The sequence below is a fragment of the Macrotis lagotis genome, chromosome 4 (assembly GCF_037893015.1).
Source record: "Macrotis lagotis isolate mMagLag1 chromosome 4, bilby.v1.9.chrom.fasta, whole genome shotgun sequence".
In the NCBI taxonomy this organism is placed as follows: Eukaryota; Metazoa; Chordata; class Mammalia; order Peramelemorphia; family Peramelidae; genus Macrotis; species Macrotis lagotis.
The window spans coordinates 34,698,909-34,722,488 of NC_133661.1; the positions used below are offsets into that span (position 1 = coordinate 34,698,909).

The 23,580-nt window shown below is 39.9% G+C and overlaps 1 protein-coding gene and 1 long non-coding RNA gene across 10 annotated transcripts in view; both read left to right on the forward strand.

Annotated features, from left to right (window-relative positions):
• Nucleotides 1-4,685, forward strand: part of LOC141520718 (uncharacterized) — a 44,191-nt gene extending 39,506 nt beyond the window's left edge. The window contains exon 4 of the long non-coding RNA XR_012477708.1: nt 3,811-4,685. This is a non-coding gene — a long non-coding RNA (uncharacterized LOC141520718). The remainder of the gene's footprint in view (nt 1-3,810) is intronic.
• A 7,274-nt stretch (nt 4,686-11,959) lies between these two features.
• The window catches only part of NRG4 (neuregulin 4), a 56,783-nt gene continuing 45,162 nt past the window's right edge, over nt 11,960-23,580 (forward strand). For 5 of the 9 annotated variants that reach the window (XM_074232491.1, XM_074232490.1, XM_074232498.1 and 2 more), the window contains exons 1-3: nt 11,995-12,240; nt 12,953-13,029; nt 16,234-16,327. In XM_074232491.1, coding sequence (XP_074088592.1) covers nt 12,230-12,240; nt 12,953-13,029; nt 16,234-16,327 — 182 coding nt within the window. In that variant the 5' untranslated portion in view covers nt 11,995-12,229. The other 4 variants (XM_074232496.1, XM_074232493.1, XM_074232494.1 and 1 more) reach the window with 3 other exon arrangements.

A 23,580-nucleotide genomic window follows, 5' to 3' on the forward strand; every position in this document is an offset into this window, starting at 1 on the left:
TGAATTCCAAATCTTAGCTTTTTCTGGGTAGGGGGGGCACCTTAACAAATTCTTGGAATCCAAAGCAGTTCAAAAATGTTTTTGATTTTATTTTGAAGAACCAGCCTTCTAAATAAGATTCTACCTAAGGTGCTATTGAATTTTCAGGTAAAAATGCTTTTCATTCAGATACATAGAAATGAAAAATTGCTGCTCATTTAATTATATGCTTTGTGGTGTGTTTTCACTTTGACCTTTAATGAGAAAAGTTAAAATAATGGTACTGGAGAAAAAGAAAACAGCATGAACCACACAAATAACCTCCCGGTTTCCTTACCTGCAAACTGAAGATGTTGAATTAAATGATCTCCAAGGTGTCTTTTAGCTCCAAATCTGATCATAGACCTATCAGAGTCCAGGAAGCAGTCTATTTACAGATGAGGAACCTGAAGCCCATAGAGACCAAGCATCTTGCCCAAGGCCCCAGAGGCAAATGTGAAAGGCAGAATTCTAGGATTGCTTCTTCCACCTCCCACCTCCCACTATATGCTTTCAAATCAAATGTTCATTCTTTACCGACTATTAAATGTAGAAACAAAGTGAAAAAGTTCAGCTCTTCCATATAGAAAAGATGGGATCACTTTTCATGACCCATGTTGTTGAGACTGAGACTGTATAATTATTTATTTTAAAACACCTCTCTGTGTGTCTTGTCTGTCTCTGTCTCTCTCCCTGTTTCTGTCTCTGTTTCTCTGTCTCTGTCTCTCTCCCTGTTTCTGTCTCTGTTTCTCTGTCTCTGTCTCTTTCTCCTTTTAGTCTTCCTTTCCTTCTTTCTCAATCTCCTATTTTCTCCATCAATCTTTTTTTGTCTCTTTCTCAACCTCTAACTTTCTGTCTCTTTATCTCTCTTTCTCTTTCTGTCTTTCTCAAGCTCTCTAACTTTCTAATCTCATTTTCTCTCTGTCTCTCTAAATAACACCTGCTTTGCTTCTCTTACTTTCTCTCAATCTCTGGCTTAGTTTCTTTCTCAGGAGTACTTAACTTGATGATTAAAATTTAACATTTTTTTTCCTCTTAGATAATTAAGCTCACATTTTAAAAGCACTTTACAGTTTACAAAGCAATTTCCTCACCCAAAAAACCATCAAGGAAGGTTGTGAAAGTACTATTATCCCTGTTTTATGCAGTTGAGAGTTGTGCTGTGATCAGTTGACTGTGCTTGTGTGTTGAAACCCTCATGACTGACTGCATCATTGATGGAAATGATGGGTCATTTCATTTCTCATTTTGAGCCAACAAACATGCTAGCAAATAATGCTCACTTGTTTTTGGATCCGGTTGACTTTTTATTGGGCAACCCTTAACTTCTGGGAACTCTGTGCTACTTATGCTAACACCAATGACACAGGTTTCCAGACCTGGAGCAATGATGACAAGCCCCAGACAAATTAAGCATTGTGAATTTTATGGCTTGACCAGTCTGTTGCATTGGAGCAATCCCAGTGAGATAATGGAGTGCTCCAAAAAAGGGTATTTTTGTAGAAATAGAGAAACAGGATCTTAAGAGAAGTTCCTGATCTGTGTCAGGGGACTGACTAGAGGGTGAAAGAATGTGACCCAGAAGAGAAAGAGGAAAAGAATGCCTCCATGAGCATTTGGAGCAAAGTAACAGATAGGAAGTCCTTTCTGGAGAGGAGAGGATACAGTTATATAAGGAGTAATGGTAGAATGTGACCCTCTCAAGAGTAGAAATCATTTTGATGTTTTTGTCTATCTCCTGGCACACACCAGGTGTCAAATAAATGTTTACTGATTATCAATTGTTGCCATCAGATAAGAGAACATATCCAGGAGGAAGAAGAGATGCATTGTTGGGATTGGGGACTTCTGACTGGGGGTGCTGAGGAAGCTTTTTGTCCAGCTGGTAACAATAACAGAGAAGTATGCTTGCTGTCTTCCCAAGACATGTGAAGTGAGGACCAGACAGAGAATCTCCAAAGAATCTCCATGTTTAACTGGATGACAATAAACATGAGTATCAATAATGTGACCAGAAGGAATTTAGAAAGCATTGGTTGGACCAGAAAACTGAAGAAGGGGACATGGGTGGGTAGGTGGAGTGGCTTCTTTTGACATCGACACCAGGGGCTTCAAAAGAGAAAGGCAGGTTTGGAAAGTGAGCAGCTAATTAGGAAGATGGTCTCTGAAAACAGAATTTGGATTTCTGTGACATGATCTAAAATAGGGAAACAATCAGTTTCTGACCAGAGATGGAATGTGCCTGGCAAGATCTAATAAGACTTTCCCAACCCCTCTTAATTCTAGTGCCTTCTTACTATTAATTATTTCATGTTTATCCTGTATAGAATTAATCTGTTGTCTCCCCCATTTAATTGGGGGAGTTTTCCATTAACTGGGGAATAGCTAAATAAATTGTGATCTGTTAATGTAATGAAATATTACTGTGCCTTAAGAAATAATGGAGGGCTGGGGTGGCTAGGTGGCGCAGTGGATAGAGCACCGGCCTTGGAGTCAGGAGTACCTGAGTTCAAATCCAGTCTCAGACACTTAATAATTACCTAGCTGTGTGGCCTTGGGCAAGCCACTTAACCCCATTTGCCTTACAAAAAAAAAAGAAAAAAGAAATAACAGGAGGGCAGCTGGGTGCGGCAGTGGATAGAGCACTGACCCTGGAATCAGGAGGACCTGAGTTCAAATCTGAACTCAGACACTTAATAATTACCTAACTGTGAGACCTTAGGCATGTCACTTAACCCCATTGCCTTGCAAAAGCAAAAAAAAAATATATAAATAAAAAAGAAATAATGGAGAATTAAGAGAAATATGGTGAATGTATACAAATGGATATAGTGTAAAAGGAAGAAGCAAGAAAATAACATTTATTATGATTACAACAATGTAAATAGAAACTACAAAAATGTGAAACTGAATGCTGTTTAATTATAATGATCTTACTCAGCCCCAGAAAAAAATACCAAAAAAATTCATCTCCCTCCATTTTTTGCCATGGAGAAACATGGGTATAGAACATTCCATATACTGTCATAGTAGACTGACGTATTGGTTAGTTTTGCTGAAAAGCTTCCCCCCCTGCCTATTTTTAATTCATTATTTTAAGGGATGGTTCACTGAGTTTGAAAGAAAGGGGAGGGATATATTTGGAAATGAAGGTGATAAAAAAGCAAAGATGTCAGTAAAAAAAATTTTAATGAATTTGCCTGGAATCTTGCAGATCTAATTAAAAGGGATTTAAATGGGAAAAGGGATGAGAGGAGGGGAAAAGTGCCTGTTGTATGCATATCCTCCAAACCATATACCATGGAGAATAACTAAAATGTAGGAAGAATAACTTTGGAGAGTTATTAATCCACACATTTAATGGAGATAGAATCTGAGAAAGGAGCTAACAACAAATCTCGGGGTCTAATTTGTATAATTAGTAGCAGGAAAGAACAAACGAATTTGTAACAGAAGGAATCAAATTTGACCTCACAGACATCATTGAGACTTGGTAAGATAAGACCCAGAATGGAAATAGGAATCTGGAATGACTTACCTAATTCAATGAAACCTAGATGAGTGAGGGTTGTATGGCAGAGTAGTGTAGAAAATATATATGTGAATAAAAGATACACATGTGGAGAAATCCAGGAACCAGAGGAAGGGGGCATGGTGGAGAACTCTGAATGAAAAGCATCAGAAGAATATATAAATAAAGATTAAAAACAAGACTGTCATCAGCATTTACTACAGTCAACTTAGCCTGACCTGACCCAAGTGGAACAACAAAAACTAATATTTTGTTGACAGATTTTGTAGGATTTTTTAAAGTTCTGTTGAAGAAAAGAAGAGGATCAAAGAAGAGAAAGGACCATTGGTTATAACAAAAAACAGAGAAGAAAAACCCTTGATAACCAAAGTAAGCTCAGAGTTCACACACACAAAAAAAAGAGTGCTTAGTTACCCTTGATGAGTTTAAGTGACTAACTGACATCCGAGAAACCTGAAAGAGTTGATGATCCATAATGGATGATCTTCAAAGATCTTGGACAATAGGAGGGGTGTAGTGTGACTACAGAGGAACAAATGTTGGGGTGGCTAGGTGGTGCAGTGGACAGAGCACCGGCCTTGGAGTCAGGAGTCCCTGAGTTCAAATCTCACCTCAGATACTTAATAATTTACCTAGCTGTGCGGCCTTGGGCGAGTCACTTAACCCCATTTGCCTTGCAAAAACCTTTTAAAAAAAGAATAAATGTCTTATTTTCAAGGAAAAGAAGATAATTGTTGCCTTGTTCTCAGTCCTCATCCTTATTAACCTCTCTGCAACATGTGGAACTTGTAGTTTCCATCTCCTTCATCGTTCGCTCTTACCTGTCTGCTTTCTCCTAATTGGAATCTTTGGCTGGATCATAATGGTGTCCTGTGGCCAAGACTGCCCTAAGTCTTCTTCTTTACACCCTCTCTCTCAGGTGATCTAATCACCTTTTAGGAGTATATGACCTCTATATAGATGAGGCCCAAACCAACTATCCAATACCCTCTCTCCAGAGCTGCCATCCCCTATTAAAATTGTCATCTGAAGGGGTGGCTAGGTGACGCAGTAGATAGAACACCAGCCCTGGAGACAGGAGGACCTGAGTTCAAATCCAACCTCAGACACTTAAGAATTATCTAGTTGTATGACCTTGGGCAAGTCGCTTAACTCCATTGCCTTGCAAAAATAAAAACTCAAAAAAAATTTTTTTAATTGTCATCTAGACATCTCCAACAAGTTATCCTATAGGCATCAAAATTTAATCTGCCCAGAACAGAATTCCGACCTCTTTCCCTTACAACTTTACATCACCTCTGTTAAGGGCACCACCATGCTTCTAGTCATGCAGGTCCATGCCCTTGGCTTCATCTTTGTCTCCTCATTGTCCTCCACTTTACCCATCTAATAAGTTGCCACATCTTGTGGTTACTGTTTCTACATGTTTCAAAGAAGAGGCAGACATTCTATTCATAAATCACTACCCTCATTCTGGTCTTGATCATCTCTGGATCAACGTGAACTACTAAAAGTCTCCCAAAGGGTCTCCCTTCTCCAATCCATCCACCCCACCATGATTTTCCTAAAGTACAGGTCTGTGTCACTCCCCATTCAATAAATTCCAGTGGCTTCTTAACACCTAGGCTCAAATTCAAAGTCTTCTCTTTGTCATCTGAAGTCCTCAGAACCTGGCTCCAATCTACCTTTCCAGTCTCACCGTTCTAGTACAGGCTCTCATCACCTTTTAAATATATTTATATTTTCCTCCTTTTCCTCTATGCTTATTTTTCCACTGAAATCACTGACTGTTAAAGTAAGTGAATGTTGACTTAATTTAGAGGATCTTATTGGGTCCTCAGAATTTTTCTACCTCCTCACTTTTTTGCAACAGATTTTGGTACATGAGCTGCAATTATCTCCATGGTAATCTTTTTTTCAAGTGCTTACCATGAACACAACAGAATGAGAGAGTCACACGGCCCATGTGATTATATTTCCTATTCCTTTGAACAAATGATAAAACCTATTCATTCAGCTTAGGGGCATAGTAGTAGACAAGACATTGAACCTAGAGTTTGAAAGACTTGAGTTCCAATTCTGCCTCAGACAGTTATTAACTGTGTAATCCTGGGCAACCTTTTTCACCCTCAATTTACTCCTCTCTAAAGTCGAGATGATGATAACATTCCCCTTACAGGGTGATAATGATGATGATGATTAATTGAGATATCTATAAAACACTTTGCAGAGTATTTTAGTAATGTCAACTAGTTCATCATCATCGTCACCATCATTGTCATCATCATCACCATCATCTTGCAGTAGGGTCCCCTAGACCAGCAGTCAAAGAGGAAAGAAATAAGACATCTAAGTACATGATAATAATGACTCTTTTATTAAATAAATCTTGAACATCAATAAATTAGATATAACCACTCGTCCAGGTAGACTTGAATAGTTCACTGAGGCACACACTGAAGGAGTGCTGGAAGGGAGATGTGACTGCAGACCAGAGATTTTGAAAAGAGAAGCCAAATTCAAGGAGACTGGTATGTGGGGAAGCTAGCAACTCAAGATATCTCTCTATTTCCAGCACCTGCACCCCCACAGACTGCTGAGAGTGGACTTTTCAGCTGAGATTATTCTCTCCTTGGTTGAGTTGAGATGCCATCTTGTGCCTGAATGCCAGAGTTCCCCGACTCTTTTGTATTCTGTTGTTTGTTCTATAAACTGTATTTACCTTTCCTGATTGCCTTTGATAAATGTTGGCTCTCCATGACTATCTTTTGTGGAATAAGTCTCTGATGGGAGGGACTGTTTCCTTCCCAGAAGACAAGATAAAGGAGATGAGGGTGAAGGAGTGAGAACCTTTCCCAGGTCTCCCCTTGCTTCTCCCAAAGGTAGAAATTGCAGTCTCCATTAGATACAGAGTGGGCTGATCCAAGATCATATTTAGCAAATCAGAAGTTCTCAAACATTTTGGTCTTGGGATCCCTTTATAATCTTTTAAATTATTAAGGACTCCCCCCCCCAAACTTTTGTTCAGGAGGGATATATATATATATATATATATATATATATATATATATATATATATATACTTATCATGTTAGAAATCAAAATGTCTTAGTATTATTATGAAAGCAGTTTTGAACTTAGAGATCCCTTGAAATAGTCTCAGGGACCCCCAGGAATTTTCAGAGCATACTTGGAGAACTGCTGGTCTAAATACATTCTTGTCATATTCAGGTCTTTTAAATAGGATAGGAAACATTTCCCTCATGTCTCTTTTATACTGTCTTTTATATCATCTGAAGTGGTTTCTATAAAGGCCAGGTATCTGGAGTCAGTCAAAGGGGATCTGGAATTAGACTGGGACTTGTATCCCAAATGACACTTAGCTACATGATCCAGAGCACGTTGTTTCACTTCTCGAATTTCCTTATCTGCATTTGTAAAAAGAGACTATTATATTGTTATATTGCAGGGCCTCTACATCATACATTTATTGTGAGAAAAATTTTGTATAATTTCTATAACCTACAGAAATATAAGCTATTAATATGCAAACTATGCACATGCATCTTCCTCAGTTTCCTTTATAGGATTATTTTTATCCTAACCTTGTTGTGGATGTACCCAAAGGTTCTCTCTCAAGTCCTCTTCTCTTCTCCTCCCTTCTTCTTTTCTCTCTCCCTCCCTCCATCTCTTTGCCTCTAATGCTCTCTCTCTCTCTCTCTCTCTCTCTCTCTCTTTCCATAATGAGTTCAACTCTCTAGCCCCAATTCTGTTTACTGACTTGCAAGACCACCTCACCAACAATCACTTGAATAACACTATCTGAATTTTCTTAGCTTCTCTATTGTTGTTGAGGGCACCATCATATTTCCAGTCACCCAGGTTCTCAAAGCTTATTCATCCTTGATTCTTTTCTTTTCCTTTTTGTTCACCTCCATTCAATTATCAAGCTGTGCTTTTGTGCCTCCACCATTTTTCTCACATCTGACTATTCTCTTCACTCACATGGCTACCATGGCAGTTGAGGCTCTCTTTTCTTTCCTGTACCATTGGACTAGCCTCTCATCAAAGACCTCTCTGCCACCAGTTTCTCCCCTCCAATTGTCCTCCACACACCTACAAAATTCACCTTTCCAAAGTACAAATCTGACTCCCGTCTCTACCTTGCCCAAAAAATCCCATTGGCTCCTAGTCTAGGTTTACCTGCAGATTCTTGTTTTGATCTTGCAGCCCTTCAGAGCCTGGCTCCAGCCAGCCTTTTCTGGCTTATTACACATTACTCTCTGTCATGCACTCTATGTTCCGGCCAAACTGGCCTGCATACTCTTCCAGGGACAAGGTGTTTCATGTGTCATTGCTTTTCTGTTCTCTCCCCTCCTTGGAATGCACTCCCTTATCACCTTCCCGCTCATAATCCCTAGCTTTCTTTAAAGCTCAACTCCAGTGCCCTCTCCTCCGGGAAGCCCCTGTGAAGACAGCCCTATCCTAATGGCTGTTCCCCCCCCCCCCCCAGGAAATAACTTCAATATATATTTAATATTTAATTTTCTGTGTAAGTGTTGCCACCACCACAACCACCATCCATTCTCCCTTTGCATTGTTATCTTCTTGTCTTTGTCTAATCCCTAGAGCAGAATTGGCATGTGGTGGGCTCTTAATGATTGTTTAATTGGATTAGATAGCATAGATTCCTATAGCACTTTCAAGTTTGCAAAGTCCTCCTTTCGTACTTTTGATCCATAGAGGAATCCTGCGAGAAAAGTACCATGGACAGGGTTTGGCGCACAGTAGATCCTTAATGGATATTAATTGATTGATAATATTGCTACTATCTTAGAGATAGAAGCCTAACATAGAAGTTGTTCTGGAAAGAATTTAGAAGCTATCTAATCGAATCCCTCCATTTTATAAAGGAAGAGAGCAAAAGGTCAGGGATCAGCTGACCTGGTCAGGCCACACTGGTTGCCAAGAACAAAGTGAGGATCTGAACTCAAGTCTCTCCTGAGGCCAGCACACCTTTCCCATTCAATTGTGCATATGGATAATTAAATACCCAACTACATTGGGAGTCCCAAAAGTCTTGGTGTCACTGCTTCAGTAAGCACCAACATCAATCATTTAGAAAGCTTCAGTAGCTCAAAGCTGTATCAGGACATTTGGGGCACCCTGGGTTATTCTGAAGTGCCCATATGGGGCTCTATGATATTATATCTCTATGACCTCATTAAAATAACACTGACACCCAAGCTGTTGCCTTTAATACACACATACACTGGAAGATTTTCCAAGGAAGGAGCATCCTTTGTTGTTTTACAGAGTCTTAAAATTTTTGAAGACTGGGCTTGCTAAGCAGGGTCTAACCTTAGCTTTCAGGAGTTCCCCCGGACCTGGGGTAGCCAATTGTTCTGTCTGAGCCTTGGTTTAAGAAGAGATAGCCATCAGGATGCTTGGCATACCTGTCATGATTATGTAAGGGAAAATCCCTGTAGTCAGACCAGCCAGAGTTCAAGTGAAATGATGCCTCCTTTCACTCCAGCACTGTCCCTAGGTATGTACAGAGCTGCTCACTTTAGCAGAGTTCACTGGAGTCAGACACAAAGGTTTTGTTGTTCAGTTGTTTCAGTCATGTCTGACTCTTTGTGACTCCGTTTGGGGTTTTCTTGGCCCAAGTATGGGAGTCTTGTGCCATTTTCTTTTCCAGCTCATTTTATAGATGAGGAAACTGAGGCAAACAGGGTAAAGTGACTTGCTCAGGGTCACACAGCTAGGAAGGGTCTGAGGCAGGATTTGAACTCAGACCTTCCTGTCTCCAGGGCCAGGTGTTCTATCCATTGTGCCACTTGGCTGCCTCAGGATGGTTCGAACTTAAAAGTTTTTACATAGTAGTCCTCTCCTGCCTACTAAGATCTCTTCTGAATGTGGCATAATCAATGGATAAAGTCACTCCCTTCACAGAAACAGGTAGATTCACTGGCTGTAGCAGCAACAAACTCTGCTATAGACTGCAGTCCTAGGACCTTTTCGAGTCCTTACTGCTACCTCTCTCTTCACTTGGAGGCTTACCCAGGACCCTGTCTCAATCAACCAGGGAACATACCCATGGGAACCAGGGCAGTCAGGCAGTCCCAAAGGATTTATGAAACTCTTTTAATGTGCTATACACCAGGATATACAAAGAAGGGAGAAAACCCAGTCCCTAACCTCAAGGAATTCAATTTTAATGGGGCAGACAACGCACAAAGAATTTTGTCCATGGAAGATACTGAAGCAGTGTAAATGGGAAGTGATTTCAGAGGGAGAGGACACACAGGAGGGCCACTGGGATAGCCCTCTTATAGAAGGAAGAAGCTTAGCTGAGTCCTAGAATAACCATACATGCTCCACAGTAGAGTGGGGGCAGTGGTATGGATGCCCAGAAACAGGATCACCAAGTGACTGTGTGCTCTCAGGACTGGGTCTGGTTGACTAGGCCCCTTTTAGATCAATAAACATCAAAAACTCGAGTAAATTTCCAAATAAAATCATAAAATTTAAAGAGTTTACCTTTCTGATGTAAGTTGTCAAATAATATCAATTTTCATACCATAGCAACTATAAATAATTGATTTTCCCCTTCCAAATCCAGCTGGGCTTCTTCTAAAATGCTATTGTCTTTCTTGATTTTTTAAAACATTTTTCCCTTCAAATACCAACAACAAATACCAACATATGTGTATGTTGTTCTTTTGAGGCTGCAGTTCTCCACTGGCATCACTTCAAGCCTTTGGGTATCCCTTTGTATGCCCATCTTTCTGCCTCAGCACAGTTTCACCCCCAGCCCCAGGATGCTCTCCCCTCTCCCCTCTGCCTTGCTTCTCTCAAAGCTTCATCTCCAACATCAGACTTTTCTTAGCTGTCTCTCTCCAAGCTTCAAGTCTTTTTCTTTCCAAATTGACCTTGTATTTCCTTTTCTTATGCTTTCTATCTAATAAGAGTAGATATTGCTTCCCCCATCAAAAGTAAGCTTGGGGCAGCTAGGTGATGCAGTGGATAGAGCACCGGCCCTGGAGTCAGGAGTACCTGGGTTCAAATCCGGTCTCAGACACTTAATAATGACCTAGCTGTGTGGCCTTGGGCAAGCCACGTAACCCCATTGCCTTGCAAAAACCAAAAAGAAAAAAGAAAAGCAAACTTCTTGAAGGCAGGAATCCTTGGTGCCTGTCACAGTGTCTAACACAGAATATGTCTGTAAGAAATGCTTGGTGAATTTTCATTTTTCCATTTTTAGTGATACAGAAGTCACTGATACACTATAGGTGATGAGTTTATTCTTCGTTAGGCAATTCACTTAACTTTCCTGAGTCCTATTTATTTATTTTTTAGGTTTCTGCAAGGCAAATAGGGTTACGTGGCTTGCCCAAGGCCACACAGCTAGGTCATTATTAAGTGTCTGAGACCGGATTTGAACCCAGGTACTCCTGACTCCAGGGCCGGTGCTTTATCCACTATGCCACCTAGCTGCCCCCTGAGTCCTATTTATTAAAAAAATTATGGGGAGGTAAAATTTGTTGTAAAAACGAATCAAGTTGACACTAGATATAGTTACATGTTGTTCCCCCCCCATTTAACTGTGAGCTGCTTGAGAGCATAGATTTTTTTTTTCCTTTTTTTCTTTTTTCTTTTTTTGGTACTGACTGATGGTTGGACTTGGAGTTGGGAAGAGGGTGATTCAAATCCTGCCTCAAACACTTACTTGGTGTGTGACTCCAGGCAAGTCATCTCTCTGGGCCTCAGTTTCCTCATCTGTAAAATAAAGGAGTTGGTCTTAATGGCTTCTATTTTGTCTCTATAAGTGTGATCTGTCTCTGAGAGATCCATCCAGATTTATGATCTTGCAACCAGTGTTCTGTTTCCCCCCCTTTTTTTGATTAGAAACAAAAACAGCCATGTCTTATTAATCATCTTCTTCATGTTGGGGCCACATCTGTCATTTATATGGATCTGCCTCCTCTTTTTTTTTAAAGATCCTGTGGAAATGAGCAGCATCTGGTCTATCTCCTGCATTTCTCTCCAACCCCAGCCCATTCCTGGATTCCCCAAGGTCACTGTGGAAGGGTTGAGATCATGCAAACACTGACTAGAAAGTGGGGGAGTCCCGGAGATAGCACACACACACACACACACACACACACACACACACACACACACCTGCCTTCTTTCCTGAAGATGACTCTGGTCCTTTGGCAATACTGACCACGTGGACAAAAAATGGGGGCGTTTCCTGCCTGGCCTGTGGCCGACCTCCGGGCAAACCTCCACCTTCGGGTTTGCAGCCTCGCCCACACTGAACCTGCGCCCATGAGACTCAGCTCTTTGACATCAGTTACAAAATGCAAGGCCCTGCTGCCCAAGGCCCCAGTCTTTGGAGACCTCTGATCCCCTGTCTCCCTGAGCCTGAGGTAAGCTGCTTCTGTTGAAAAGCCTCCTGGGCTGTCAGCCGTGTACTCCTTGGCATGGTTTTCTCTTTGAACTGGGCTGGGGTAGAGAGAAGCATGCGTGTGTGGGACAGGAAGCCTGCCTTGGGTGGAGACCTTGGAAAGCCACCTGGGTCAGAAAAGTGTTGACTCCGAGTTTCTTACTTCAGCCTAACAAGGAACACAAGGCCGGGAATCTCCCCTTCCTAAGTAGAACTGACCGCTAATGTCCCCAATGTAAGTAAGTAGGCCGTCGTTTGAAATGTGCTTCTCCGTGACCTGGTTGTGTGTAAGCCTGCCTTGGCTGGGCTTTCTCAGTAGAACTTTGCTTTATTAGATACCAGAAAAGTTTTAAAAGAAAGTATGTTTGTGGGCTCGGGAAATATACTGGGCTGCCAGCTGTTTGGGGTTTTTTTTCCATAATACTTGGTTGGAATCATAAAACCAGAGTCTTAAGTGGGCTGTGAGTAATAAAGAGGAAAAGTTAAGAGAAATATTTTAAAAATTAAAATGGACCATTCTAGAACTTAGAAAGTCACATTCACTTGTCCATAAAAAGGCAGACAGTCTCAGAACCCTTGGATTTTAGTAATGAAAGCAAACTGTTGGTATAATTCCATGTTTTTTTTGTGATTGGAGTGAGTATTCTCTTCAAAGAGGAATTCTCAATGCCTTTATTTAGATAAGCAATGGTTAAACCTGTCAAGTCCGTAAAATTAGTCCCTAAAAGTACGTTTCTGTGACTTGGTTTGCCTTTTGTTTCCCTATTCAGATAAGCTCTATTGCTTAGTATTTAATATATGCTAGTCAATCTATCTAATTATTTATGACATTATGGATACAAATGGGCTAGTTATTTGCATGAATTAGCTTTTAAAGAGTGATTTTAATGCACCGGCCAACTTCTCACCCTGAGGAAGAAAGATGCTGAAATGTACACGTTTTTCAGGTGCTGGTTTTCAACTCCAACCTTCTTGACCAGGAATGATACCACTTTCAAAATAAGATGCCAACAGGTAATTTCTTGTAAGTTTATATTTTTTTTAAAATCAAATGTGCAACATATGCTATATTTAGAAAACTAAAAAGAATTTCTTGAAATGAACATCCACATTCATCTGAACTTAGTTGGAATAGCTGGAATGTTTTAGGTTTACAAAATAATCCTAGGTATAAAAAAAAGTAATATTTGAGACTTGGGAATTTTATTGGGTATACTCATTAAAAAGTAACTTCTAATTTATTCTAGCTCTGATACTGGCTTCCTAATCAACAGACTAATGAAATTAGAATAAAATAGATTCAGAGATAGTGATTCAGGTTAGATCAGTTTTCTTTGTCAGGGAAATATTCAGTGTTCAGACATGTCTGGTTGTGATCTAGGAAAAACAAGGTCACAGATTTTGGTTGAGAAGATATCTATTTTTAAATCTATATCTTATATAGATAGATAAACACACAGAGACACATATATGTATATATGTATATATATATATATATATATATATATATATATATATATATACATACATATGTAGTTATGTTCCACTCTCTTTGGAGAATATTTATTCTTTGTATCCTTATAGGACTTGCCTTCTGGGTTTCCAAATTAATGTTACCTCTACTATGTAATTTTCCAGCTACCTATTTGGGTTGTTAAAAACATTCAATTAAGAATTTGTTGAAGAGAATTGGATATCTTTGTTTAAAAATAAACTTGCTCACTTAGCTTCTCCTCTGGCTCTAAATTTTTTGGTAACTTTGACTAGGCAACATATACATTTTTTGTGGAATTGCTGAATTGACTTCTATTTTCTCCTTTTATTTTTACCCCTTTACATTCATAATACAGTGCCCAAGTCTGGACTTTTTGGTATTCTTACTTTTAATTTAATTTTCCACCAGAAGTCCTCCACTTTTCAAACTTGGAAGGTTTTGCCCTGATTAATAATTACAAATCAGTCAATTCATCAATAAATATTTATTAAGTTCTATTATGTGCTGAGTACTGAGTTAGACAGTAAAGAAGTGACCTTCAAAATGGAACTGTCCCTACCCACAAGGAGCTTCCATTCTATCAGGAGAGACAATAGAGACACCAATAACTGCCTAACTACTCCTAACTACAAGATAATTTCAGGGATATGAGCAGTTGGAGATCAGGAAAACTGTCTTGTGGGAAGGAGAAAGTGTTGTTTGAGCTGAGCTTTGAAAGAAGCTTCAGATTCTTAAGAGGCAGAGCAGGGCATTCTCTGCATGGGCTTAGGATGGGAAATGGAGTGTTAAAGTGTGAAGAACAGAAAGCCTGGCTGAACTCTAGAGAGTAGAAAATACAGGATGTTCCCAGAGTCTTAATATCATTTTTCACTAACACTTTTGGGACACCTGATATAAGCCTGCAAAATTATGGAGCCAAGTCATGACTTTGAATGACTAGATTTGGTTTGTTATCCTAGAGGCAATAGGGAAATGACAGGGAATTGAGCAGGGCAAATGACATGATCCAAAATGTATTTTTGTATTTAACTTTGGTTTCTGTGTGAACAATGGATTGAGAAGGGAGAGACTTGAAGAAAAGATAATGACTTGGAGCTAGACTATACAAGTAGTGGTCTTATGAACAAAGAGAAGGGGATGAAGGGGAGATGACATTGTGGATGCAAATCTGGCAAGGCTTGGCAACAGATTGGACAGATGTGGGAGGGGGAGTGAGACTGACACACTAGAAGGATCATGGTGCCTTGAGAAATAGAGAAATTCAGACCCAGGGATGGTTTGTGGGGGGGTTAGGGAGAGTTAATGAATTCTGTTTCCTATTTCAGTCATGTTGAGTTTGAAATGCCTACAGGACATCCAATTCAAAATGTCCAATAGGCAATTGGTGATATGGGACGGCAGCACCAGAATGTGTAGGATCTGGGAGTCAACTGTGTAGAGGTAATTGACCCTGGGAGAGCTGGTGAGGTCACTAAGATAGAAATTATAAAGAGAGAAGAGAAGGGGGCAGACCCCACAATTTGGGGAGGGAGGTTGTATAGGTAGGAGGAGAAACAAGAGAGAGAAATGTCATGAAATTCTAGAAAGAAGAGTATATCCAGGCAGAGGTGTTAGCTAATGGAAACAAATGCTGCAGAGAGGTTGAGGAAATGTAGGAAAGAGAAAAGACCATCAGATTTGGCAGCTAAGGAATCATTAGAAACTTTGAAGAGAAAAATTTCGTGCTGAGGCCAGAAGTCACTGCAGAGTTGAGAGGTAAGGAAGTAAAGCAAGCTCTGGCTCAATGTCCCTTCTCCCTTTCCTCACCAACTCCTCGAAGAAACTGTCCACATGGTGTCCCCTTCTCCCTCTCCTCTCACTCACTCCTCAGTCTGGCTTCTCAACATCATGGAGCAACTAAAATCACTCTCTCCAAAGTTGCCCCTAATCCCTTAATTGTCCAATCCTTCAGCCTCTTCTCAATCCTCACCCTTCTTGTCCTCTACTAGATATGCTACTAAAGCTTCTGGATACTCCCTCCTGTCTGGATGCTACTCTCTTTTGGCTCTCCTCCTACCTTCATTACTCTCCTTTTCTGGATCATCATTCATTTCATAGATACTTCCTAACTGAGGATGTCCCCCAAGGCTCTGTCTTGGACCTTCTCTTCTCTTTAGGTTTCTTTCCTTAGTCAACTTATCAATTTTCCATAGATATTCCACCATTATCTTTATGCAGATGACTCTCAGATCCATCTGGCCCTAGTCACTCTCCTGGCCTACAGTCCCATATCATTTGCATCCTATTGGGCATCTCCAAGTAGATATTCCATGGACATCTTGAATAGGACATATCCAAAAACACCCCTCATTATCTTTCCCCCCAAACTGTTCTCTCTTCCTTTTTGATCATAAGGGTCCCATCAAGTCCCACAACCTGTCCCCAAATCTCCTTACTCTTCCTCACTGTACAAATCCAATCAGCTGACAATTGTATGTCCACAATATATCTCACATCTGTCCCTTTCTCTCATCTCACTCTTTATGCTGATAGAATAGAAACTCCTCAAGGGCAAGGACTGTTCATTTTTGACTTGGTCTTCTCAGTGCCTAGGACAATGCCTGGCACATAATAGGCTTTTAATAAATGTTTGTTGATAAGTTAAATGCTTAAATTTAAGAAATGTGCTATAGAGTTGAGAAAAAATTAATTCTCTATAGATCTAAAATTTATTAATTGTCTTCTGTTTTCTAGATCATGAAGAGCCCTGTGGTCCCAGTCACAGGTCATTTTGCCTGAATGGGGGGATTTGTTATGTGATACCTACTGTTCCCAGCCCATTTTGTAGGTGAGTGAAAGGTATTTTTGGAGTGCATTTTATAGCATTATCTTTTACCATTTTTTAAACCATCAGTTGGAAACTCTATTAAGAATAATAGTAGGCATTTGGAAAGCCATTGAAAGCATGCACTCTGAGCATCATTTTATAGGGTCCTCACAACCCATTTTGCAGATGAGGACAATGGAGTAAAGACTAAGTGTCTGCCCAGGGTCACATCGTTAGGTCTTCTCAACACTGATTCTAGCACTCTCTGTGCTCTGCCAGTGTGCTGAAGAGAAAGAGCTTTGGACTGGGGTCAACTGGCCTGGGTTTTAAATCCCAGCTCTGCTACTTACTAGCTCTTGTGTCCTTGGCCAGGTCATTCCATTACTCAGTTTCTTCATCTCTCAAATGGAGAGATGAAGTAGTTTCTGTACTTGCCTAAAAGGGCTATGATGAAGAAAACTCTTGGCAAATTGTAAAGCAGAAGGAAGTTGAGAACTCTCATTTCTAGGAATAGAACAAAGGCCAAGAAGGAAAAGTACAAGGGTTACTTATGGCATTTCTTTAGAAGAGTGTTTTTTTGGGGGGGAGTGGGGGTGGAAATCACCCTTGATAATTATTGCTACCTTGCTATCACATGCTCTTTGAAAACTGGTGGTGGAAAATTACCAGTACTATCAAATTTTTTTATCATCAGTTACAGTGAAATCTCTGTAGATTTTGGCAGTTTCCAAAAGCCACACTATTTTGGGCATTAATGATTTTCCCATGAGAGAATTCAGCAGTGCAGACAGGCCTGGAGTTAGTAGTTTTCCCATATGTTTAGTATTCATCAGTGTGAGTGCCCTCTGGTGGTCACTATTTATCAAGAAAAAAAGAAAGAAGCCTATTTCAGAAAAAACAAATGAATTCAGGGGGACAGTAACTGCATCCCTGATTGTCAGCAATGGAGAAAGCAGGCCGGTGTCTCAGCAGCTAATGTGTTTTTAAACAATAGGCTTTTCTCAGGGAGTTTTAAAGGAAAAGAGTGTAGCCCCAAATACAAAATACGGGAGAGCTTTCTGTGAACATGATAAAAACAGGTTTAAGACATTGTTGACAAGATAATATGATTCAACAATGGAGCGCTGTTGTTAAAAAAGAAGGGGCAAATGAACTACACCAAGGGATAAATAAGATGGTGGGACCTAAGCACCCCCAGGTTCTTTAGAGTGCTCTAACTTGGCAGGAGACAAGCACTTACGTGGGAATATTCTGTTTAGGTTTACATTCCTCTACTCTGGGGAGGTATAAAGGTTTGGTGCGGGTCCAGAAGACAATGAAGAAAACTTTTTCCATAAAGTAAAGCATGAAAAGTTAAAGAAAATGGTATTATTTAGACTGGGGAGGGGGGAGAGGGAGAAGGCTGTGAAATCACTCCATCATTATCTCTGAAATAGTTTAGGAGTTATCCTATGGATAATAGTGTCCTGTATTTCTAAAGAGGATAGAACTACAAAGAATTTTAATTGCATATGCTTAGGTTTGATAGTAGAAAGTACTTAAGGGGGCTGTTAAGTTAAACCTCATGGAGGAAGTTGTCTAACCTCCTTCTTTGAAGGTTTATTAAAAATAGGAGAGAAGCACATCTGCCCAGAATGGTTTAATTACTCTACAAAGGCAGGGTGACTTCCTAAGATTTCTCCCAGCCCTTTGATTCTCTCAATTTAAGTGTCTCTTTATCCTTAACTACTCTCATTCTAGTAAGTGTTTGGGTTTATTTTTAGCAGCTACTTTAATTGAGGCTTCTTGGAGAGGTAGAGAAATATTGATGAAAACCATTTGGCCAATCCCCTCAAGAAGGATTCAGAATTAGAATAATGTAGTCATTACCACAATCAGGGAGGCAGATGAGATCAGCAGAGAGGGTGGGAAGGCACCAGCTGCTGCTGCCAGTGACCTCAATGAGGGCATCAGCCTCTCCCACTCTCTGGCTGCCCAGAGACAGTATGATAAAGCAGGGAGAGGCTTGGCTTCTTGGCTGGGGTTTCTTAAAGTGTCCCTTATATATACGCTGTAGCTGTAGAAATGATTATAGATAAAGAGGACTGGGTAAGATCTTAGGGTGTTTTACCATAGCTCTGTGGAATCCAGCTACCTAGATGGTTTTCCCTTTGAGTTACTATGTGTGAATCTCCTAGGAGTCTATGTGGAAGGTGCTATGCACCAAAGTCATATCCTAAGCTGCAGGTCCTACTATGTCGTACCCCTGCTCCATAAATATATCCACTGTTTCCCTAATATCTCAGCTTATTTGGCTTATAAAGTCCTCCATAATCTGGCTCCAACCTACCTCTCCAGACTTATTATGTATTATTCTTCATCACATCCTCTTTAATTCAACCAAACTTTGCTGTGACTTTTCCCTAGACGTGAGACTCCTTTCCTCTACCTCTTAGCATCCCTAGAGTCTTTCACTCATCTCAGTCCCCACCTCGCCCCCAAAATTATCTTGTATTTGTTTTGCAAGTGTTTGGCACATGATTATTTTTGTGTTTGCATCTGAGTGTGTATGCTGTCTCCCCCTAGAGAGTTTAAGCTGTTTGATGGCAGAGACTTTTATTTCTGTATGCATAGAAGTAAGCATAGGACTCAGTACATACTCTTTGGTGCTTAATTTATACAGATTTATAATACATAATATATATGATATATATTCTATCATAAGGGCCTATCTTAAGAGCTTCAATGACAGTAGGCACATTGTCTATTTAAATGAATATACTCTGACATTTACTGCTCATGTCACAACCATAAATGATGGGGTTTGTTTTTTGTTTGGCTTGGTTTAGTTGGTGTTGTAATGCATTTTTAGTATGGATACTTCTTCCAGAAATGTAGATAGACTCCTGATCTATAACCCGGTGTCTTCCAAATTTGGGCAGGGGTACTGAGTGCTTTAAGGACTTGTTCAAGGTTAGATAGCTAATATGTCAGAAGCAGGACTTGAACTCAACTCTTCTAAACTCTGAAGTTGGCTGGTTTTCTATGCCAGACTACCTTTCTAAACAAAATTAAGGGAGCAAAATGATATTCAACCACATTTGTACCATTTTGTAATTAACTGAAAGATGTAGAGACTACAAGATTATGCTATTCTTTTTGTTTTTGATTATTAAAAAATTGATTCAATAGAATAAAATGTTGCCTTCAGGATCTTTTACAAAGTTTCCACTATCCATTCATCAACATTTTTTCCATAAGCCCCTGCAGAACTTCCTGAAACAGCTCTTAGAGGATTTTGGCCTGGCTATTTACAATAATTCATGAAGAAGGTCTATCATCCAGGTCTCAACATGCATTCAGATGGATGCCCTATAGAGCTTGGCCATCCATATGTAGATGTAGGACTGATGATACAGATAGACATTGAATTGGCACCAAGTTGGATAGAAAAAAAGTGGGTTGGATTTTCTTCAGGAAGTTGCAAACCTTCATTGACTCCAAGCCCATATTTTTAAATGCTAATATATCTAGGTAGTTAGGCTTTCATGATAGGCAGGGAAAGACTGAAACCTAACTGTGAATTTTGGGAATTGGAGCCCCGAACAGATAGTATTTTCCTCTTTGGGAAGAACTCCTGGCCCTCTACCATCCTGGGAGTTTTTGGTAGCTGAGATGACTCATCTGGCAGCAATGCCACATTTGGATGTGAACTTGGTAGAACCAGTGCCATGTTGGAACTATGTTGAGTCTGAGTAAACTTTACCTAGAGACTGCGATAGAGGGGAAAGTGTTCTCCCGCTGGGAAAGAAGGGAGACAAATTGTTTGTATTTCTGTTCTTATTTTATCTTTGAACTAAATAATGCTTTGTAAGAGTTGAGATGTTAGTTGCTTAAATGAAACTGATGATAGGAATGGGAAAGGGCAGTTGAGAAAAGATACCCAGATCCCTAAGGGGTACCCCTAAAAACCCTAAGGGGGAGATGTAGCTGAGCCATACAAAATGAGGCTCTTAAGAGAGTAAGCCTAAAGAGCACATAAAGTTACAGTCAACCAAACTTCTTTGTTATTCTTCTCTGTTTAGTGATTATCTGAAGAAAGGCTGGAATGGAAGTAAACCAGACTATAGCTTGTGGTATGACATAAGAGGGCAGAGAATGAACATGCTCATCTGACTATCAGGGACTTTCTTTTCCACCCGATGAGCCTCACCAAGTTGGGTATGAGCCAATCGAGGGAGAATCCTATGGTATTGACTTTAATTAATAACTCTCATAAGCTCATAAATAATAGAATTAGACAAATTAAATGACTGGAGTCATTCACCCCTAAGTTGTGGAGTCATTAGTCAGCCAGATTCTGGTGATTTATGCAGAGCAGCAATCATTCAATAAAGTTTCTAGCATCCAGAGTAAGGGGAGGAATAAAGCCAAGGAAAGGTCCTACCTGCTGTGTTGCCCAGGGAGGGAAGTAAGGTGTGGTCTAGGAAGATTGCCACACTGGCATGACCAGGAGTGTACTGGAGCCAGATCACAAAAATCAATTGGTAAATTTTCAGTGTGAGCATTTATGCCTCGAAAACCAGTATAAATCAGGGTTTGATTTATTATTTTGTTGATTATCTGGATTTAATAAAGTAATGGAGAAGATGTAAATGCAGTTCAAACTTAAAAGTGCATTCTGCACATTTTTGGGAGTTAGTTGATAAATATTTACCAGGACATCCCTGGAAAAGCCCCTCAAAACTCCAAGATGGAAAGTATTACTCTCTTGTGTATGTAGTCAGTCCCTGCCCCCATACATGCTATGTTAGTGAGATAAGGAAACAGCCTCTGGAGAGTTCAAATGAATATCTCCTAGAGGGCTATAGAGAGATAGAGGTGTGATGGTTATGAGCAGGTAACCATTGAATAACTTTGAAGAACAGGAGGCATCCTTAATGGAGTCATCACCTAATTCCATGATGGGAAGAAAAGATAGACTGGTCATGTAGTAAGAGGAAGGGATGACAAATAGACAGGTGAGGTGCTCTGCTAAATAAAAAAGGAGGAAAAGTGAGAAAGGTCTCCAGCTCATGGTGGACCCTGTGAAGATATGGGCAAGATATGGACAAGAGTCACCTAGAGTGGGCATGCATGGATTGGTGACTGCATCATTGGAAGAAAATCTTGATCCTAGAACATCACAGATTCACTTGGATCCATCAGTATTAATCTTAATTGTGCCAAGATTATTTTAAACATACAATCATTTTTGAATCAAATAGATGTTTAAAATATCATAAAGGAAACCTTTTATAAAAGTTTGTCTTTTAAGATATAGGAAGTAAATTTCTTTGGATTCAATTTTTATATATTGATTCATATGTCACTGTAATATGGATTTCTGTGTGATCATCCTGAAAGCAAATTCTGTAATTATTATCTGGATAAAATGATGGAGAGAACATTGAGCTTCTTACCAGAAGACCCAGTTTCCAATTTTGCCTCTGACAATTATGAGCTGTGAGGTTCTTGCCAAGTCATTTGATTCATCTAAGCCTCTGGTTCCTGTGGGCTACAATGCTATCTGTGACGTTTCCAGTATAGCACATTTGTTGAATTCTCTAGGATGTTTTAGGGTTTATATTTGTAGCTTGCAGAAATGTCATTTGTTAGTCTAATGCATCTAATAGGCGCTAAATGTTTGCAACAGGAATTAATATGTTGTACAGCTTTCAACATGTCATTTCCCAATGCACATTGATCAATATGGCTAGCTAGGTGCCTTTAGGGGTAACACTTTTCTCTAATTTCTGGTGGCAATGACCTGCCTGAAAAGAAATCATGCATTCCTCCATTTCTATAAACAAATCCATATGACTCAGCCATTTGTCTGATGCTCTTTTGTCAACATGCTGTTGATTCAGTTAATGATGATATCATTCGTAAAATGGCTTTTCCACTCGGCTTTTAGTTGTTTCATTGGCGCTACCTAGAGAGAAACCATTTTTGGCTATGTTCAACAAGTCCACCACCAGATATCTGCTATCAGCCTTTACCTTGGCTTTGTGAAATGAGGTCTATCTATCCCCAATGTATTTATTTATCATATGCTATGGAAACAACAATTCATCTTATATTTTTGATGAATGTATTATTTTTATAGAAGATGCCTTGGAGGGATAAGCTTTGTGTTTTCATTAGCCTTGTGCAGGTAGAAGGTTGCTATATCAAGAAGGGCACAAACTTCCAGGAGAGCAATACTTGAACTGAGTTTTAAAGGAAACCAGGGATTCTTAAGCAATGATGGTTGGGAAGGAGAGGCTTCTAGGTATGAGGAAAAGAGCCAGAGGCATAGAGATGGAATGTCCTGTGTGAGAAGGAATTAGCCCAGTGTGGCTGGACCACAGAATGCATAGAGAGCATGAAAAGATGCAAAGGAGCAGCTTGGGAAGAGCTTTAAATGCCAATCAGGAGGGGCGGCTAGGTGGCATAGTGGATAAAGCACCGGCCTTGAAGTCAGGAGTACCTGGGTTCAAAATCGGTCTCAGACACTTAATAATTACCTAGCTGTGTGGCCTTGGGCAAGCCACTTAACCCCGTTTGCCTTGCAAAAAAAAAAGCTGAAAAAATGCCAATCAGGAGTCTGCATTTGATCTAGATGTAATACAAGGCGTTGTAGTTATTAATTTATTAAATATTAATTGATTAAATGTTCATTGGTTAGGTCTCTGCTGTAGAAAAGTCATTCTGGCAGCTCTAGAGAGGATTTTAGCAAGAAGAGACTTGAGGCAGGAAGATACATTAGAAAACTATTTCACTAATCCAGGTAAGAAGTAATGAGGCCCTGAACTACAGACGTGGCTGTATGGGGGAGAGAGAATGGGACAAGATGGGAGAAAGGCGACATAGAGGAAGAAATAACCAGACCTGGGAACAACTTGGTCACGTGGAGTGAGTATGAGTGTAGAGTCGAGGACAACACCAAGCTTGTAAACCTGAGTCACTGGAAAGATAATGGCACCCTCAATAGCAAGAGGGAAATTTATGATTATCACTGAATTCTTAAAGAATCAGAAAAAGACTAACTTTCAGTGGTATAAAACGTGGTTCTGTCTCGCTGTTCAAATGGTATGTGTTTCTATACAAAGTGAATGTTTATTTCGACTGCATAATTGAGTCAGAATTTTTGACCTTCATTAAGAATCATTTCAGTGTGTTCTGCCAAATTGGTGAAAACAACCAGATATGATGTAGATAAGTACTCCCCACATATTCCTGGAGTCCTAGAAAAAATATTTAAGACTAATAAA